This window comes from Mustela nigripes, chromosome 11 (genome assembly GCF_022355385.1).
Source record: "Mustela nigripes isolate SB6536 chromosome 11, MUSNIG.SB6536, whole genome shotgun sequence".
In the NCBI taxonomy this organism is placed as follows: Eukaryota; Metazoa; Chordata; class Mammalia; order Carnivora; family Mustelidae; genus Mustela; species Mustela nigripes.
The window spans coordinates 37,581,593-37,600,394 of NC_081567.1; the positions used below are offsets into that span (position 1 = coordinate 37,581,593).

Consider the following 18,802-nt stretch of genomic DNA (forward strand, 5'->3'; position numbering starts at 1 on the left):
CCCCACCCCGCCTCCTTGCCCCGCCCCCACCCCGCCTCCTTGCCCCGCCCTAGCCAGTCTCGGCTCCGCCCCCGCAGGTGAGCCTGCTGCTGTTCGCGCTGTACTTCTCCGTGGCCGAGGCTCGCCTGTGGCGCCGGGTAGGGCGTGCCCGCGCAGTGCAGCCCGGGGCCTGGGCGCGGTGGCTGCTGGTGGCCCTGACAGCGGCCGCAGCGCTAGTGCGCCTGGCACAGCTGGGTGCCGCTGACCGCCAGTGGACCCGCTTCCTGCGTCGCCGCCCGCGCCGCTTCACCAGCTTCGAGCAGGTGGCGCAGCTGAGCGCCGCGGCTCGTGGTCTGGCCGCCTCGCTGCTCTTCCTGCTCCTGGTCAAGGTGAGGCCGGGGCAGCCGCGGGGGTGCGGGGCTGGGCTGGGCCGGCAATGCCCCTTTAATCCGCCGGTGTCCCTCGCCCGCAGGCCGCGCAGCAGCTGCGCTTCGTGCGCCAGTGGTCGGTTTTCGGCAAGACGCTGTGCCGTGCCCTGCCTGAGCTCGCGGGCGCAGCCTTGGGCCTGGTGGCGCTCGCGGCGGCCTACACCCAGCTGGCCGTTCTGGTAGGTGCCAGTGAGGCCCGCGGGGGAGGGTGGCGTTGCCCAGGACCCGCCCCTCACTCGCCTCCCCTCCCCTCCCCCTGCAGCTGGTCTCCTCCTGTGTGGATTCCATTCGCAGCGCAGCAGGGGCCCTCCTGGTGCTGTGCCCTGGGTCTGGGGGTCCTGCCCTGTGCCCTACTGAATCCTGGCGCCTCTCCCCGCTGCTGTGCACGGGGCTCTGGGCCCTGCGGCTGTGGGGGGCCCTGAGGCTGGGGACGGTTCTTCTGAGGTGGCGGTACCAGGCTCTGCGTGGGGAGCTCTACCGGCCGGCCTGGGAGCCGCAAGACTACGAGATGGTGGAGCTCTTCCTGCGCAGGCTGCGCCTCTGGATGGGCTTCAGCAAGGTTAAGGAGGTGGGTACGGCCCAGCGGGGGGGAGAGGGACGCACCCTGGGCCCAGGTGAGCCCAGGGTGCAGCCGGACTGACCGAGCCCCTGTGCCGCCCCCAGTTCCGCCACAAAGTCCGCTTCGAGGGGATGGAGCCGCTGCCTTCCCGCTCCTCCAGGGGCTCCAAGGCTTCCCCGGACGCGCCACCCCACAGTGGGGGCTCTGACACCTCCCGGCCCTCCACGTCCTCCAGCCAACTAGACGTGCTGAGCGGGGGCCTGGGCCGGCTGGGGCCACGGGGCGAGCCCGAGCCCTCACGCCTCCAGGCCGTCTTCGAGGCTCTCCTTACCCAGTTCGACCGACTCAACCAGGCCACAGAGGACGTCTATCAGCTGGAGCAGAGACTACAGCATCTGCGGGGCCGCGGGAGCACCGGGCGCCCAGCCTCTCCTTTGCGCTGTGTCTCCTCAGACCCACGGCCGGCCCTGCCCAGCCGTCTGGCCCGGGCCAGTCGAGGCATGGGCCTGGCCACTGGCCCCGGGAGGGCTTCCCTGTGGGCCAAGAACAAGGTCCACCCCAGCAGCACTTAACCCTGGGGCCCTGGGCTCATACCCGTGCCCTGGCTGGGGCGGGCCTGTGGCTTCACTCCGGCTTCTGGAAGGGAGCCGGAGCAGACACCGCTCAGTATTAACTTCTGCCACCTTCAAGGTCTCGGGCCTGGCAGAAGAGCTGCACGAAGGTCCCCCAGGGAGGAGGCACCCGCTGTCTCTACCCTGGGGATCTCAGCACTTTAAAGAGGCCGTGTGGGCAGCCAGGACCCAGGGTCCCCTCCCCGGCTCCCCGTGGGAGGACAGAGCAGTATTGGGCCAAGTGCCCATCCTCTGAGATGCTAATTTATTACTGGAGTCCTCAGGTACAGCGGGCTGTGCCCGGCCCCACCTCCTGGGCAGACATCTCCCCTTTGCTAAGGATCCAGGCTTCGGGGAGGGAACCTGCACCTCCCGTGGCCGTCCCCACTAAGTTATTACCTCTCCTGTGCCCCTGCCGAGTGCACTCCCCGTCCGCTGCCATCTGTGTGTCTATCGTCGGTAATTTATATGGGGTGAAAATGTGTATATTTTTGTATGTTGCTCTATTTTTCACTAAGGCCAAGGGACCCGCTGGCCAAAGCAGCCCGGCGCCCACTGTTGCCCACATTAAGGGGCAGCAGGCCTCCCTCCCCAGATGCCTGACGGGAGGCCAGGTCCAGCTGGGGAGGGGAGGCTTGTTAGAAAAGCCCAGTCCCTTTCTAGGCAGTTCTGTCCCTCCCCAGGGCCCTTGTTCTGTGCCTAAGGCTGGCAAGAAGGCAGGGCCCAGATCTGCTGGTGCCGGGTCTTGGGGAGGAGCAGGAGGCAAGAACAGGGCACTTGGGTGGAACGGGCCCTCCCTGGGGGCTGGCTCCCGGGGCAGGGAAGGTGAGCCTGTGGCCATGTGCGCAAGAGCACGTGTGTGGTAGGGGGGCCCCAGTGGCCCTGGACCACAGCTGGGGGCATGGCCGAAGCTACACCCTTGGTCCCGGCCCCACCCGACAAAGTCAAATAAACCAGCTGGCTGACTGCATCTGTGTGTGGGCCGCAGGTGGGCACCTCAGCTTTATTTCGCGCGTGCACCCCGACGCGAGGCCTCACACGAACTCTGTGAAGTCATCCACCGCGGAGATGAGGCGCTTCCGCTGGCCGGTCTCGTACGCCGGCACGGGCTCCGCGGGCGCCGGAGCGGATGCTTTGCCGTGGCCCGGGGTGTGCGTCTGCAGCAGGGGCAGGCTAGGGCTGGAGTACTGGGCTTCCTCTTGGATCTGCAGGAGTGGGAGCGTCAGCAGCAAGCCCCCCCACAGGGGGTCTGCCCCCCCCCCAACCCAGTGGCTGCAGGGGGTCTGGGACCCCTTCCCCGTGGCCGCGGGGGGTCTGGGGTCCACATTCCTTACCCGGTGGCGGAGTCGCTTGATGTGACGGAGCCTGGCAATCCACTTGGAGGGGTAGATGTCGGTGGGGTTGGAGCGGCTGTGATGCACCTGTGAGGCCATCTGGGGTGGGGTGCGGGGAGTGCTGAGCCCTCTTGGGGGGGCATCTGTGGACCCGTCCCACCTGCCCCTTGGGCCGTTCCCCTCAGCTCACGTTTGCGTGCAGAGCCATCTGACGGGCCACAAAAGGCAGGTTGCGGTCAGACACGATCTTGGCCACGCTGGTGTCCACGAGGCCCTCCATGTCTGGGGAGAAACGGAGCTCACACCAGGGCTCAGGGCCCCAAATATCCCCCGGCCCCGCACCCCGGGGCTCACCTTTCCTGCACTGCAGGGACACCAGATTGCATTCGTAGTCCAGGGGGGTGATGATCACGTGGACAAAGTTGAACTGGCCCTGCCCGGACGACAGCAGAGGTCACTAGCCCCGAGGACCACTGTCTGCCACGTCCTCACTCAGCTCTGGTGGGCGGGGGGCTGGCTACCTGAGCCAGCCTGTGCCCTACTTGCCACCAGCCGCTGCACACACCCCTTCCTCCCAGCGGACCTCAGGGCACAGCCGCCTCCCCTCTTAGAAAAACAGGACCCTGGTGGGCTGTCCCCCCAGAGAGGCATGGGCCCAGGCCTGCCCCCACTCACTCTGATGGTACCCAGCTTGAAGTCCTCGCCCGAGTCATTGTAGACGATGGACACGAAGTCGTTGCCCAGGTGGCGCTTCTTGTCACAGCGGTGCTTGTCCACATCTTTGGTGGGCATCAGAGTGGCAATGTGGAAGACCGCTGCAGGCAGACCGGCAGAACTGAACGGGTGGGCCCCCCGCACCTCTCTCCAAGGGTACTTCTTGGCTTCCCCAGAGGCCCTCAGGGCCTGTCTGGCCGGCAGCACTGCACCCCTCTGCCTGAGCGCAGAGCTTCTAGAAGCAGAGCTGCCAGCCCCATGCGCCCCTGCCACGGCTCCCCACCCCCACCCTGCCGAGGCCCCCGACAGCCAACAGCAGCAACGGGTGATGGGGCGGGAGGGCGCCTACCTTGCATGATATCGTCATGCCAGCAGTAAGTGAACTGGCCGTCCTCCCCGCATACATCCAGGCCGCCCAGGTACACCTTGTCTGGCTGACAGTCCTTGAGCTCGATGAGTTTGCCCAGGCCGGTGAGGAACTCCGTGTACCTGTAGGAGCCGTGCTCGTTGGACAAGATGGCGAGCTCGCTGTTGCTCTGTGGGCAGAGAGGAAGGAGCATGGTGGCACCCTGCCCCCGACGGCTGTGTCCCAGCCTCCCCCTCCTGCATATGTATTTGGTCCTTGGTACCACAGGACCTTCTGAACACAGCCAGAACCCTGGCATTCGGAATCCCAGCCCCAGTCCACAGACCTGCCCCTCGCAGGCCCACTAGCACCCGCCTTCCACCAGCTCTCCCACACGGTAGTCAGAGGGACACTTTAGACACTCAGGCAGAGTCCCCGCAGACCCTCTGCTCAGAAGCATTCACACCTGCCCACCTCCCTGGAAAGGAAAGTGCAGCTGCCCGACAACCCAGGAGGCAGTCCACGCCAATGACCCACGTGAGCCCTCCCCTCGACTTCCCTGCCCCACCTCCTGTTCCCTGCACAGGGGACATGGCACCAGACACCAGCACCTGCCGTTCCCACACCAGACGCTCCCTTCCTCTCTTTCCCACACCTGGATGGCTGACATGACCGTTGCCCTGCTCGCACGTGCCACCTTCTCCGCCGTGGAGTGCTTGGCACTCCCCTGGGCACCACGAGCTCCCACGCTCACCTGTCACTCCCGCCGTGTCCCTGGCACCAGAGCAGTATCTGGCCCAGTGGCCACTCGTGCAGTGACCAAGCTCTGTGACAGACAAGGATCCAAGCCCTCACCCCTACCCCAGGTAGGAAGGCCACACAGCTGCACCCTGGCACCCAGGAGCCTCACCTGGCCTTCTCCCACGTACAGGACAGCGATCTTGTGGGTGTCGTAGGACGGAATCTGGTCGAGAAGCTGCACTGACCGCTCAAAGGACTGTAGCCACAGAGCCCTGCCTGAGCCTTGGGCGGAGGCCATCCCCTGCCACCAGCCCTGCAGCCCCAGCTCGATCCCCATGCAGGCAGGGCTCTCCACACCGGGGTCGATCACCCCACGACACCCCAAGGAGCTGAGGCTGGGACCATGGGCACCACTGCCGAGAGCTAGGGCAGCCCCAGGCGCCCCCCCACTCAGGCTCGAGAGGGCCCCACAGGGGAGATAAGGCACGCCCACCCACCTCATTGGGGAGAAGGATGGGCTTGTTGGATTCGTCACCAAAGAACGGGGAATGGTAGAGCTGCAGGAACACAAAGCTGCAGGGGGAGAGAAAGGGAGGGCCGGGTCAGGGTCACGGCCGGTACCGTCCACCCACACACAAAGCAGCAGGCCTGAGCCTCTCTTGTGGCTCCAACCAGCCACAGCGCCGAGGCCACGTGGACCTGCAGCCCAGCCTGTGGTGGGGTCCCAGGCCCCACATCGTCCCGGAGACTGTCCAGCAGCTCCAGCCCGGGAGGGCAAGGCTCACCTGGGATTGATGCCGGGTACCTTCTCGGTATTGGAGGCCCCAGTTCTGCTCTTGAAGGCATCCCTCTCTACCCTCTTGCCTCTGCGTGACGGGGCCGAATCAGAGATGGTGTAGCCTCTGGGCCGCAGGCCACTGGGGGAGCGGGGGCAGCTGGAAGGCAAGGGACCCTCGGGCTGCGTGGGGCCCCGGTCCTGGCTCTCTTCACCTGGGGCTGACCAGGCGGCACCTGCCCCGTCCAGGATCCCGGACTGGGACCGGGTCTTGGCCTCAGGGCTCAGCCGGCCAACATCAGTCTTGTCCCCAGGGTCCCCAAGGATGTCCTGTAGGGTCTGCAGCTCGGGCGAGGAGCTGGACTTGCTGAGGGGCTGGCAGGGCTGGAAGGGGAGCTCCGCAGAAGGCCGGGCGCCCTCGGAAGAGACAGCCCGCTCGATGGGGACTCCTCCAGCAGCAGGCTCCTCCGCGGGGAACCTCTCCTCCTGGCTGGAGCTTGATGATGACTGCCAGGAAGGAGTGCACAGGACCCCCGTCAGGAGGAACCAGCACACCCATCAGGGGTTCACGTGGAGGCGATGAAGCGCCCCCCGCCCCCGTCCCCAGTCAGGGCCACAGAGCCCCTCAACAGCAAGCGGCCGGTCCCACCCTCTCCCCTAGGACAGCACCCACTGGTGAGCAGCAGAGCTCGGCATCTCCAAACCAAGGACACCAAGGACGAGCAGCTGCCCCCATGCAGGGCCCGCTGGAAAACCCGACAGTCCACGGGGAACAAAAGCAGCAGGGCTGCTCGCCATTTCTCAGATGAGAAAACTGCGTGCAAAAGACTCGCCAAAGTTCTGAGCAAGTCCGTGTGCCAAGGAGCCCGGAGGGAGGCCCCGCCCCCTCCCCTGAGCGCCCCCCCCCACCCCGCAGCTCTAGCGCCCCAAGGCACTCACCCTGCTGTAAGCCTCAGCGCGGCCACTGCGCCGGTCTGTGCCTAGCGTTGCCTCAAAGTCCTCCAACTCTGTGGGTTCAGTGGGCAAACGAGCCTCGCTCGGACTCCCCTCCTCCGGAACGACCGCTGAGTCTGGGAGGACACAGACGGGGCTACTAGGTGCTGGCCCGGCCCCTGGAGCTCACGTGCCTGAGGTACGAGCCTCTCCCCGAGAGGGTACGGGGGGCCCCACCAGAGCTTCACCCAAGGCCTGCCTCGCCTGTGGCTCTAAGCTGCCCGCACCCCAGTCAGCTGCTGGAGGGCACTCTGAGGGGTGCAGTACGGCCCCCGACACTGGGCATCTCTAACATAGGCTCCCAGCCTGGTGACAAGGGGCCACACGGCCCCCGGGATCTGCATCCCAGGACCCCAAGAACCTGCCCCTGCTGCTCCAGTGGGGGAGACGGGCAAGGGAGCACTGAACCCCACCAGGGAGGAGCCCCGCCTCGGACGAGGCCTGAGCTCAGGAGCAGCAGTGAGCTGGGGCCAGCTCCCAGCAACAGGACACCAGGATTCTGCCCTGCCTGGTGTCGAGGCGAAGCCTGATGAAGGAGGAAGCCCTGAGCGCGCACAGATGGGGAGCCCAACCCGGAAAGCAGAGACGCGCCTTCGGAGCCCAAGCCAAACTCAGAGTCGGGAGGGCCGAGGCCAGGATGCCCCAAAGCAGCATTTCCTGTGCCAGTGTCAGGGCAGGGGTGGGGGTGACGAGCCATGAGGGTTAGCACAGCCCGCGGTGGCACAGCCCTCGCACACGTGCAGTCCGTCAGCCACCCGCCAGGACCCGTCTGCACACTGCCCTTTCCAAACCGGCTCTTGCGCACACATGGGGGCTTAGGTGGGCCAGAGGGCCATGTGGGTCAAGGCCCTGCCCCCGCCAGGGCCTGGAGGTGATGGGCCGGCCCCCAGTAAAAGGCACACAGAGCCCAATTTGCGGGTCCAAGCCAATCAGAACACCAGAGGCCAGGGCACAGTCAGCCCGGCTGAGCCCCAGGGCCAGGCTGGCCCCGAAGACCGTCCGCGACTCAGCTGCGTGACGTCACCTCCCGAGGCCTGAAGAAGGGGCTGCGAGGGCCCGTCCGGCAGGGCACAGGGCAGAGGGGCCCGCCGGCCAAGCACAGGCATCCTGCACAGACGTCCCCATGCGAGTCGGGGCCCTGCTCTGGAGGGGACAGGGCGGGGGGCGAGGAGTGGCGCCGGCAGAGTCGCGGAGGGATGGCCGCACAAGGGACGGCGGGGGCAGCGAGGACGAGGCAGAGGAACGCTCTGCAGCAAACAGCATCTTCCTTAGAGAGACGGGAGAATACCTGCCCAGGAAACGCCCCTGTGCAGCTGTGCTCGGCAACTGGACTGGCACAGCGAGGAGAGAGAGGCCACTGCAAGGAAACCGCGAGCGGCCAGTCAGCAGAAGGACAGACTACGCACAGTCGAGCAGAGAGGAAAGGCAGCGCTAGTCCCGCACAGAGCCCGAGCCTGGAGGGAGAGAGCGGAGGGCCAGCGGCATCCGGCCAGCAGCAGGCGGCTCACGGCCCACGCAGGCTCCCGGCTCTCTGTGCGGCTGCCGGGGACGTCTGCAGCGTGGGGCGCACCCCTCCTCCTCACCAGCACAGCTCCCGGGCCTCCACCTGAGGCCACAGGCAAGGCCGGAGGGAGCGCACTGGCCCCTCCGGGCGAGGGCACAGGACACACAGGCAGGCTCGGGCTGGACTCGGCGCATCCAATCCCAGACCCCAGCACATGTGCGGCTGCCCTGCTGGGCCCCGGGGCACACCGAGGACGGTGCCCGGCATGGGGTGCGCAGGGCCGCACCGCATCTCCAGGCGGGGGCGGCAGCAAGGAGAGCTCAGGGAGCCGGCCAGGCGCATCCCCCACCGGGGCGGCGGCACTTACCCGTGTTGGATCGCGGGGGTGGAGGGGGCTTGGCCGAGCCAGCCGCCGGCACCGACAGTGACTTGTACAAGGCCGTGTCCCGACGCTCCTTGAAGCGCTCAGCGGCCATGAGCGCATTGGACAGCTCCTGCAGCGGCATGTTGTTGATGTCCGAGGAGAAGGGGCTCAGAGGGTTTTCCAGGCTCATCAGCCAACTGGTGTTCCCTGGGGGGCGGGCAGCACCCGTGCACTGGTCACCCGCCGCACGCGCGAGCTGGTCCTCGGTGACGCCACTCTCCACCCCAGGGCAGCTACTGTGCCCAGGCCGGGCTCCGCGGAGGCCTCTCAAAGCCTCGGACCTTGCACAGAGAAGCCTGGGTGGGGGGCCTTCTGGGCTCTGTCCCTCTCCCACTAAGGCCCAGGAACCACCCCTGCGGTCAACCTCCCACACTGACTGTCCTCCTGTCCTGACCCACCGCCTCTTGCCCTGCCTGGGCCTCTGGTCTCCCGCCTACTCCCTGCCTGCTCCCCCACGGGAGCCAGGACCCGTGCACGGCCCTTGTGCCTGCACTCGAGGCTCCTCAGGGCCTACCATCCAGCCCCTCCTGTCACTGCCCACCACGCTGTGCCCAAAACAGATCTCAGGCCCTGGGCCTTGGCCTAAATTCTTGCAATACTCATTATGGGCTCAATCGTGTCCCGTAAAATTCATCTGTCCAACATTCCCAGACTCCAGCAGCTCAGAAAGCAGCTCATTAAGATAAAATAGAGCCAAGCGGATGGTCCCTAAATCCCCAGGGTTCTTCCAAGAAGAGGAGACGGGACACAAACTCACAGGAGCGAACAGCCCTGCCACTGTGACCTGGGACTCCAGGCTCCGGGCATACGAGGCACATGTCTGTGGCAGACGCCACAGCGCTCTGGGAGGGAGGCTCCCTGCTCAGGCGCCCGGATCGCCTCTTCGCCATTCCCCTCTGGGCACTAACCTCAGAAGTCCCAGAGCAGGGGCTCCCTCAGCCCCGCGTGCCTGCTGCTCACTCCTGGGTACCTGGAGTCTTGGCAGGGGGCTGTCCCGTGCTCACCGTGTGGTGGCAGCGGCCCCAGTGTGCTGAGTGCAGGCCCCTCCATACCTGTGGGCCTCCGGACCAGGATCTCTGCCCAGCCCTGGGTCAGAAGGGGCACGTAGGCCGCCAGGCTCGTCTTCTCCTGTGCTGGGAACTGGGTGCCCGCTGACGCCCTCTCAGGTTTGCTGGCTGGTGCCGTCTGTGCACCAGGAGAAGTGGGGCCACCTGCGAAGTGGGATGCTGGAGTGTCCAGGGTACCCACACGAAGGCCATGGCCCCCTGAGGAAGAGGAAGGCAGGAGTGCTGGTGACCACCACCTGCCTACCACACAGCCACCAGCCCAGAACCCGCTGTTCTGCACAGGGCCTGGTGACCAGTGGTAGCTCAGCCCTCCCCAGGCACGGCCCTCATAGGGGGTCAGCCTCAGTAGACCCGGGGCAGTAGGAAGGGGCCCCACGGCTGGACCACAGCTCATCCCTGCTGCAGCAAGAGAAGCTCCAAGGGTGAGCTGAGCTGAGGACCAGAGGAGCCAAGGGCTCTCAGGAAACACCGGCCACGAGGGACAGACCCACGGCCACGAGAGACAGACCCGCGGCCACGAGGGGGCCCCAGACCAGTCATAGGAAGGCATGCCCCTTGCTAGATAGCCATGGCGAGGGCTCACAGAAACAATACCCCAGCTGTTCAAGCACTGAGACAGGCCTGAGGTCAACCACCTTGTCCCCCACGTTCCAAGGAGTCTTTGCGAGTGTGCGGACCCACGAGGCTCACCGGACATGGAGCGGACGCGATCCCTGGCCCCGCGGCACACCTGCTGCCCAGCCTGGGACTCTAGCTTGGCAGGCGCCTCCTTGGTCTGTCTCACGTGCACACCAGCGTCAGTGCTGAGGACAGAAGGGTCCGTGCAGAGTGTAACCAAGGTGCCTGGACCCAGGACAGTCACCGCCAAGGACTGCTGGGCAGGGGACAGAAGGTGCCGTCACCTCAACTCTGGGCCTCCCTGCAGCTCTCCTGAGTCCAAACCCAGCAGCGACCGGGTCCCGGTTCCCACACTCGTTGTCACGGTGACAAGCTTGTTCCCAACCAGCCAGGTTTTGGTCCTGCCACCAGCCAGGAGGAACTCTCCCACAGGGGACCTGAGAGGACAGCAGCATCAGCCGACACCTCAGCTGCCAGGGGCTCTCACAACGGGCATCTTGGTTTCAAAGGTGTGTGGACTGCGGCGCGGGGGGCCCTCAGAGGAGTGGGGCCCTACCACACACAGGAGGCCTGGCCAGGGCCCGCCTGGCCTGCTGACACCGCTGCCAAGTACGGTTACAGAAGCGGAGCCAGGCGCTAGCCTCCCACCCCGCCCCGGGGCCCAGCCCGCACCTCTTGGGGACCGCTGTGAAGTTGGAGAACACGTATCTGGCCATCATGTCCAGACATGTCTCCGTGAGCTCCAGGTGGAGATTTTTCAAGTTGTCATCAGCCTGGGCCATTGAATTCTCGTCTGCAGACCCCAGACTGGCGCTGGTGAGGGACGTCTGGATCCTGCTAGAGGGAGGGGCCCCGGTGAGGTCAGGGGCTGGCCGAGGCGACTCATCTCCCACTGGGGGCCAAAGCTCGAGGCATGCAAGTGCTGGGAGGGCCACACCCACAAACCCCCCACTGGGGCGCACACCCAGTCGAGCCACCCCGTGGCAGACCACACGGACACATCATCCCAGAGAGAGGAGGGGGCAGGGCCTCACGGGAGAGACCCAGGCCCACTCGTCGGAGCAGAGGCTCAGGAGACAGGGTACAGACGAGACCGACGTCCCCTCACCGAAGCACAGGAGAGTTAGGGGACGGCTTGGCGGCGGACAGTTTAGTCATGCAGAGACACAAAGACCACAGACACACCGAGATTGCATTCTGCCCACAGGGCCTCCTCCCGACGACAGGGAGGGTCTGGGCTTTGTGTGCAGCTTGTCCCCCTCAACTCGGCCCCCCCAGGCTCCGCACGCACCCAGTGACCAGGAGAAGAGGCTTGTGCAGGTTTAATTCTAATACGGAATTTCACAGCCCCTTTGCCAAGCTGGGCTTGTGTTAGAGTTCACTAGAAGAGAGCCGACCACCCCCTGCTCCCGTGCCCCAAGTCAGACCCCGCTCGGCAGAGGCCAGCCTGAGGCCAGAGCCTACGCCAGGCAGCACTGAGGAGGTGGGTCTCCGAGCTTCGCACTCCCAGGCCTGAGGGGCTTCCTGGGGAGGAGACAGCCCCCCGTCCAGCTCAGTGCAGCCTGGCCTGGTCAGCACGAAGCAGTGACCCCCAGAGCCCACGCCTACACTCACATACCCAGGCAGGGAGAAGCAACCGCGGCCGCGCACGCACGCCCACTGCTCTGTACACAGCCCCGCTCTCCCTTCTGGCTACGACAGGAAGCAATCCTCCACGAGAAGAAAGCTCAAGGCTACAGTCCACTTGCAAGCGTAGGAAAGTCGAACCTTGAACATGTTTCCACCCAGCCTGCACGGGCGCCACTCGATTTCACATAAAACCCTGACCTCCGGGGCCAGCCCCGCAGACAGCGGCCACTGGACCCCTGGCTCTCTCAGAGCTCCAGCCCTGCTCTAGGCTCTGAGCTAAGCCTCTGAGCGCGCCGTGTAGCCCACCTGGGCTCCGCCAGGGCACGGGGACAGAATGCAACCTTTCCACCTGCCCCTCCAGGCTCCCCCCAGACCAAAGGCTGCCCACCCGCCCCCGGGGCTTTCTTCTGGCTCCGGCCAGGGAGGGCGTGGGCAGGCGACGAGCTCATGCAAGCAGCCCCATGCACCACCACCCGGGTGCCCCCGCCCGCCGCAGCCCCCCCGCGGGCCGCAGCCCCCCGCCCGCCGCACCACTACCTGCGGACCACATGCTCTGACACACTGATGCTGCGGCACCGGAAGGCCTCTGCGGCAGAGCTCTCCTTGCATTCTTTCACGGGTGGAGAGTTAGTCAAGCCTTGTTTGGGGGTTCTGGCTATCCTCAAACTACCAGGAGAGGAAGGAGGGCCCGAGCCCCAGAGAGCCCAGCTCCCAGGAGGGGAGAACAAGCCATTGGAGGGATGAGGAGGAAAGGTCACAGGCCACAGGGTCAGGATGGAGAGCCCGCGGGTGAGATGAACAAAAAACCATGCCAGAGGCCAGTTGGCAGGGGAAAGAAACAGAAAACAAAAAAGCATGAAAATACATCTCATACACATGACTAAGAAAAAGGTCTCACGCACAGAACCAAAACAAAGAACATTAGCGCAAATTGAACATGTATGGAGCGCGACGCACGGCAGGTTCCAGGCTGTGCTGACCAGGAGCCCCGCCCACCCCGCTCAGGGGCCAGGATGCCCTGAGGCCCTGGAGGTCACCGCTCAAAGGGCTGGTTCTCAGCTCGGGGCCCCTGGCGCTCAGCTACTGGGAGCTGGAGAAGCCAGCTTTGGACTGTAGGTCACACTGACCTGGTCATTCTGGAAAATGCCATATCTCCACCAAAGGAGAACTGCAAAGCTTGGGTGGGAAGGCGGGCACAGAAAGAGGAGTTGCGGCTCGTATGAGATGCAAACAAGACATAAGGCCTAGCACAGCTCTCTCTCGGACCTGGCAAAGCGGCTGTGATGGTCCAGAGGGCCGTGGCCCCTGGTAAGCAAGGGTGGAGAGCAAGCTCGGGAGGACAGGCAACCTCGGCCTGGGGCTGGGCTCGCTTCTGGGCCCGGAGCTCCTCCCTAGCCAGGCCCGGGATCTGGCTTCTCTAGAGCCACCAGAGTCCTCATGGAACCCTCAGCCCATCCAGTGGAGTCAAGCTAGCACCCCAATTCCCAGCTCTGTGCTTCAGCCCTCGGGTCTCAGGCAGGCCAGGCCTGGCCATAGCCCAGCACACAGGTTCCGCAATACCATGGGCCGCAGAGGCCGGCTGGGTGGGGACAGCAGCTCTTCCAGCTACGTGAGCGCATTAAGGGCCTTTGCAGGCTCCAAGCCAGGACCCCCTGGCGCCCAGCACGGTCTGCACAGGGACATCCCCCAGCTACTTCTCAGGGCCGCTGGCTGGCCACAGGGTGGCAGGCCAGCCCAGACCCCGTGTGTGCCATCGGTCACAGGTCACGCTTGCGAACCTGCCCCGCTGTGCCCCATTCCCGCCGCAGGCCCGCACCTCTTGGGCCTCTCGTTGAGGCTGGTGCTTCGCGCTCTGAAGCTGTCCTTCTCGGGGGTGTCATCAAAGGACAGGAGAACGTTGGAGCGCAGGCCCTGGCAGAGTGGAGCAGACCTGAGCCATCGGCCACCAGGGACTGAACCCTGTGTTTCTTCCCTCCAGGACCCTGGGCTCCACACCTGCAGGGCGCTGGGTCCTGGCAGGCTGCGGGCAGCAAGCGCAGCCCCCCGATGCCACCCACCTCTCGCTCCCTGTCCATCTCCCCGCTCTGGCCACGGGACAGCCAATGGCGAAGCAGGTCCCACCTCGACAACAGGTTTGGGCTCTGCTGACCTACCTTAGTGATAAAGGGAACAAAATCCTTCCGGAAGGGCAGGCGGCATCTAATGAACCACATGGCTATGACGTGATGGGCCAGGCACACGATGTACTGATTAAACCTGTAAGGAGGAAGAGAAGGACTACAGCTCTGCTGGGGCCCCAAGGCCAATGGGCCCGGGGCTGAGCACGGAAGCGAGACCCTAATGCCACAGGCCCGTCCGAGGTAAAGGACTGGCACAGCTCTTGGCTGGCCCAGGACACAGCAGGAGGCGCGGGCCGGCACTCACTTGGAGGGATTGGTGTAAGGCAAGGAGATGGCAAAGACACTCGCGTACTGCTCCGCTGCAAAGTTCCTGTAGAGGTGAGGCAGCCTGGCCAGAGCTGCGAGGGCAGGACACATGGGTGAGGGGGTGCGGGTGGGAGGGAGAGGCAAAGACCCACCCCACTGTCACCAGGGACCTGTGCTACCTCCTGACCTCAGAGGGCTACGGAGGACTGAAGGTCACAGCCCTGTGAACGCAACCTTCCCTTTCCCCTTGGTTCTCTATTCTAAGAGCTTGTAAACTGGTCCCCAATGCAAAACCTCGCCAGCGTCCTACAGTTGTAGGACCCTTGAGCTAGATGCGGCTTCCGCATCTTTAGAAGGCTGTGAACAGAAAAACATCCAGCAAAGGGCCCACGTGTCATTTTGCATAAGTGCCAGTGGCCCTGCTCTGTTCCTGTCACTGCCCCGCTGAGGGTTAAACACGCACTCGGGTACCAGGAACGAGGCGGTGAGCGGGCACCCTGACCCCAGGAAGCCCGTCCAAGCTGCAGTACGTGCCCTGAGGGGAAGCACCACGAGGCTGCGAGAGCCGGGCAGAGGACAGACACCCACATCCGGCAAGACAGGCTTCTGTGCCTTTTAAACCGACACTGAGGGTTAGAGTGGCATGGGCCGCTTGAAGGCCAGGAAGGAAAGCATTCAAGGCTCAGGCAGGAGGTGCAAAGGCCCTGAAACCAGAAAGGATGGCGCAGCCCACGTGCTCCGTGGAGACAGCGCGCCCAGGCATCTCCCGAGAGAGGTCACGAGATGAGGTCAGCGAAGTTGGCATACGTGACAGCCACTACCCCAAGGATCCACCCCACCACGCGCACACGCACGCCCGTGTGCACACAGGCACGTGCAGAGCCGCATGCTCACTTGACAGGAACTCAAGGAGAGGAACGGCCATGCTAGCAGTGGCTGAGATGTGAGTGAGCTTCACAACCAGCACAGGAAGCGCCTTGATGATGATGTCCGGCATCTCCACGCTGCAGATGGCCAGTGCCACCACGCACTGGCTGGCACAGCGGTAGATGAGGCCTTGCTCCAGGCAGTACACCATCTCCCGCTGCAGGACAGGGCCAGCGCCTCAGACCCAGCCTGCCGCACCCCGGCCCTGCCCGCACGCTGCTCTCCCCTCGCCCACTCTAGGACATTCTATAGGGGACAAGACCAAGACTCAGGAAGGTTACTGCCTTGTCCCTGAGCCCCAAACAAGCACAGCACCAGGAGCCGAGCTGTCCTGAGGAGACTGGACAGTGGGCAGCTCTGGTCAGGGGCTTCCTGATGCTTCCCAGCCACGAACACTGGCCGGGCCCCCTGGCGCCTCAGCCCACCCTGGAGACAGGACTCCTTAGGCCCATGACCCCTTTGGTTATGGGAACCCCCCCACCAACTGGCTAGCCTTATGACAGGGGAGGTTCTGCCTAACACAACAAGGCCACCAGGCCCACTGAACTCCGGGCAGCTTCCCGTGTGAACACGGCACTCCCACGCCCCACGGGAGACCAGGGCAGCGCGCGGCTCAGGGCCCCCGTGGAGCCAGCCCCACCCCCACACGTATTCCCTGCCCCACCCCCAACCTGGGCTATGGAGAAAGTTGGGCCCGTCCGGCTGAGGCCAACACCCCACAAAGCAGCCCCGCTGTCCCTCTCCCGCTTCGTACCTGTCTGGTTTTGTCCAAGTAGTTGTGGTACGAGATGAGTGCTGTCAGCACAGGAACCACTGCCAGATGCAGGTCGGTTCTGGAGAAGCCTTCCGGGGTGCCTCGGAGCCGCTCCAGGGTCCTGGGACCTGAAAGCTGAAGGCTGAGGCTCAGGGAGCAGGCTGCACGTCAGTGACGCAAGGGCGAGCCGCAGGGTGGCCGAGAGCCCAGGGGCCTTCCTACTCTCTGTCTGGCCGAGGGTCTGCCTTGTCAGACCCATGGGAGCGCCCACCAGCCAGGGACAGACCCAAGACGGACGCGCCTGGCCCAGGAAGCCCAGTGAGGAAGGCGAGGGAGAGGAATCAAGCTAGCACACGGGGAGGGCGAGCCAGAGCCCTGCACAGAGGCCTATGAATGGGGAAGGGAGGACAGGGCCCCAGGGGCACTATCTCCCAGCGGGACTGCCCTCTCATGTGACCGCACCTGACCTGCCAGGCCTGGGGGCCGGAGTGGGAAGGCATGGGCGGCGGCCCCACGGTGCGGGTGGCCTTACCATGGAGCAGAGGGCAGCGGACAGCTGGTCAACGCTGCACGGAGACGTGAAGATGAGCACCTTGTAGCGCAGGGACTCGGGCAGCTTGCCCAACACGAGCTTCAGTACCTTCCAGTCCGCCTCCTGCAGGGGAAGCGGCCACTCAGCCGAAGTGCTGTCAGCAGCCTGGCAGCTGTGTGGCCTCCTGACCCCTCTGTCCCTGCAGGAGCACGTGCTCCTCTGAGGAAGTGCCCCGCGGCACGACGATGGCGCCCTCCAGACACCAGGCTGAGCAGGAGGCCCAGGCCCAGCGGCACCACCTCTTGCCCTGAACTGGCCCTGGACTCCCACGCCGGCCCTGCCCTCCCTGGGTGCCCAACGGGGACCCCCAGGCCGCCCGCCCGGGATGCCGTAGCCACAAGCCCTGACTGAGGCCCGTCCAGAGCACCACAAATGTGTACTGAGTAAAAAACCTGTATCTCAAAAGGAAAAGCAGCACGTATTCCAAAATAATCCACAAGCCCGGGGACCCACTCCAGAACCAAAATCCACTGAGGGCCACAGCGATAAGGAAGACGTGGTTGTGGCCCCTGTGGACCTTCCCTGGCCAGCCCTCCCCAGCTCAGCGGGGAGACCACCGCCCATCAGCAACACATGTGGCCTTGAGTCCTGAAAACCTTTCCCCAGATCCCACCTGTGATGCAGGCCAGGAACCTCTCCCAGGAAGTACCTGACAGCCCCCTTCAGTGCCAACACCTGGTGCCCACAGGGAGAGGAAGCGGCTCCCCTGCCTGTGGCCCTCGAGGGTTTCCCAAGCGCACAGCGGCATGCCACTGACCACATCGCCTCTCCCGCCGGCCCCCTTGCAGAGATAGGCCTCCACTCCATTCAAGGCCCCAGCCCCACCTCCGCTGACACCCACTCTGCCTCGAGGCTCTGCTTGTTCCTGACCCCCAGAACCTGTCCTACCTCTCCGCCTCACCCAGCCGTCCCAGTACCCCTGGCCAGAAGTGCCAGCAACACCCCGTCGCACGCGGCCCGTCTCGGCCTCCACCCGACGCACGTTATCCAACGACTCCCTCACTTGTCTACACGGCTCCATCCTATACCAAATCCACCTCCCAGAGGCAGGCACGTCTCAGCTCTGTGCCCAGCTCACAGGATGGGATGCACGGCATCCGTCACAGAACTACTGGATGCTTGGGGCAGTAGCGTGCCTCCGCGGTAGCTGATGCAGGGATAGGAAGTGTGCAGGGCACCGTGGAGGGACCAGCCGGCTTACCTGCTTCAGGCACTGCAGCAGCACACGGAAGAGCAGGGAGTAAGGCAAAGAGCCAAGTCTCACCGCGGGGCCTGTGGGCGCAGGGCCGGGCGGCCCAGTGGGATTGGACAGGGTGCCACTGGCCTTCTTCTCTGGACCCCGCTCTGGCTCCCTGTGAAAGCAGGGGGGACCAGCACTGAGGCCACAGGGCAGGGACCAGCGCAGGCACCCTAAGCAGCCATCGGGCTGCTATAGGACATTCCTCAGACCCACAAGCACCCCCAGGGATGGGCACAGCTGGCTCCCTGGCCGGCGCCGGGGACAAGGCTGATACGCACATGGCATCGCAAACACAGTAAGGGCTGAACCTCACGGCCCCATCCTTGCTGGGCAGGCCGAGACGGTGCAGCGAGTCGGCCCTCAGGAGCAGCAGGAAGTCGAAGGCCTGCAGGGAGAAAGTGAGATCCAGCAAAGCTAGGCAGATGCCGGGCCTGTGTACTCTCAGCCCGGCTGCTCCACGGAAGGCCCCGCCCCAACAGCACATGCACCAACCCCACCGCGGCCACAGCAGTGCAGGCAGTGCCACACAGGCGTCCCCAGCCTTCTCCTGCCACAACCAGACCCGCCCCCACAACACAGGGAGCGTGGCCCGCACACTGGCCAGGCAGCCCCACGGCCCCGAGTGCCAGGAAACACAGCCACGCTCAGGCCACCGGCACCTCTTCCCATGACCGACAGGTCCCTTAACTGGGCTGCCCTGACGACGGAGGCTGCCCCATCACACAGAGGCTCTGCAAGGGACCAGGACTTCCCTCCCCATGACCACCGCTCGGCCTGGCGCCAACACCTACGACGGCAGCCGCAACTGTGTGTTCTACCCCACGGCCCGCGGCCCGCCGCCCGAAGACTGCAGCCCCAGGGTGAGGCAGCACCCCTGAAAGCCATGGAAGCTCATCTCCGCCCACACTATGGACCACCACCTGGCTCAGAGCGGCGCAGAGGCATGCAGACACAGCAGGAAGGGCACCAGGGCCCAGGGAGGCTGCGGCCACGGCTGGTCCATGGGAGCGCGCTCCTGGGCCACCTGCCAGCGTCCCGGCCTGAGCTCCCTCCTGGCACCAGCAGGCACCCCGGAAGCCAGCCGTGGCCAGCCCTGAGCCACAGTGGTAGCAGCCCGGCCACGGTCCGCCCACAAGCCCCA

The 18,802-nt window shown here is 65.1% G+C and overlaps 2 protein-coding genes across 10 annotated transcripts in view; one reads left to right on the forward strand and one right to left on the reverse strand.

The window, feature by feature from the left end:
* The window catches only part of PKD1 (polycystin 1, transient receptor potential channel interacting), a 41,330-nt gene extending 38,783 nt beyond the window's left edge, over nt 1–2,547 (forward strand). Inside the window, exons 43-46 of the mRNA XM_059415641.1 lie at nt 78–368; nt 452–586; nt 670–975; nt 1,071–2,547. Coding sequence (XP_059271624.1) covers nt 78–368; nt 452–586; nt 670–975; nt 1,071–1,538 — 1,200 coding nt within the window. The 3' untranslated portion in view covers nt 1,539–2,547. The remainder of the gene's footprint in view (nt 1–77; nt 369–451; nt 587–669; nt 976–1,070) is intronic.
* Nucleotides 2,548–18,802, reverse strand: part of TSC2 (TSC complex subunit 2) — a 32,145-nt gene continuing 15,890 nt past the window's right edge. Inside the window, exons 18-42 of one of the 9 annotated variants that reach the window (XM_059415644.1) lie at nt 17,940–18,046; nt 17,623–17,773; nt 16,362–16,484; nt 15,830–15,964; nt 15,043–15,232; nt 14,147–14,240; nt 13,876–13,978; nt 13,539–13,633; nt 12,260–12,388; nt 10,766–10,930; nt 10,378–10,530; nt 10,166–10,278; nt 9,461–9,619; nt 8,352–8,555; nt 7,769–7,837; nt 6,427–6,557; nt 5,498–5,994; nt 5,210–5,285; nt 4,882–4,968; nt 3,975–4,161; nt 3,587–3,726; nt 3,266–3,344; nt 3,102–3,193; nt 2,912–3,010; nt 2,548–2,782 (exon numbers count right to left, since the gene is read on the reverse strand). In XM_059415644.1, coding sequence (XP_059271627.1) covers nt 2,612–2,782; nt 2,912–3,010; nt 3,102–3,193; nt 3,266–3,344; nt 3,587–3,726; nt 3,975–4,161; nt 4,882–4,968; nt 5,210–5,285; nt 5,498–5,994; nt 6,427–6,557; nt 7,769–7,837; nt 8,352–8,555; nt 9,461–9,619; nt 10,166–10,278; nt 10,378–10,530; nt 10,766–10,930; nt 12,260–12,388; nt 13,539–13,633; nt 13,876–13,978; nt 14,147–14,240; nt 15,043–15,232; nt 15,830–15,964; nt 16,362–16,484; nt 17,623–17,773; nt 17,940–18,046 — 3,549 coding nt within the window. In that variant the 3' untranslated portion in view covers nt 2,548–2,611. Of the gene's footprint in view, nt 2,783–2,911; nt 3,011–3,101; nt 3,194–3,265; nt 3,345–3,586; nt 3,727–3,974; nt 4,162–4,881; nt 4,969–5,209; nt 5,286–5,497; nt 5,995–6,426; nt 6,558–7,768; nt 7,838–8,351; nt 8,556–9,460; nt 9,674–10,165; nt 10,279–10,377; nt 10,531–10,765; nt 10,931–12,259; nt 12,389–13,538; nt 13,634–13,875; nt 13,979–14,146; nt 14,241–15,042; nt 15,233–15,829; nt 15,965–16,361; nt 16,485–17,622; nt 17,774–17,939; nt 18,047–18,802 lie in introns of all 9 variants that reach the window. The other 8 variants (XM_059415643.1, XM_059415642.1, XM_059415648.1 and 5 more) reach the window with 8 other exon arrangements.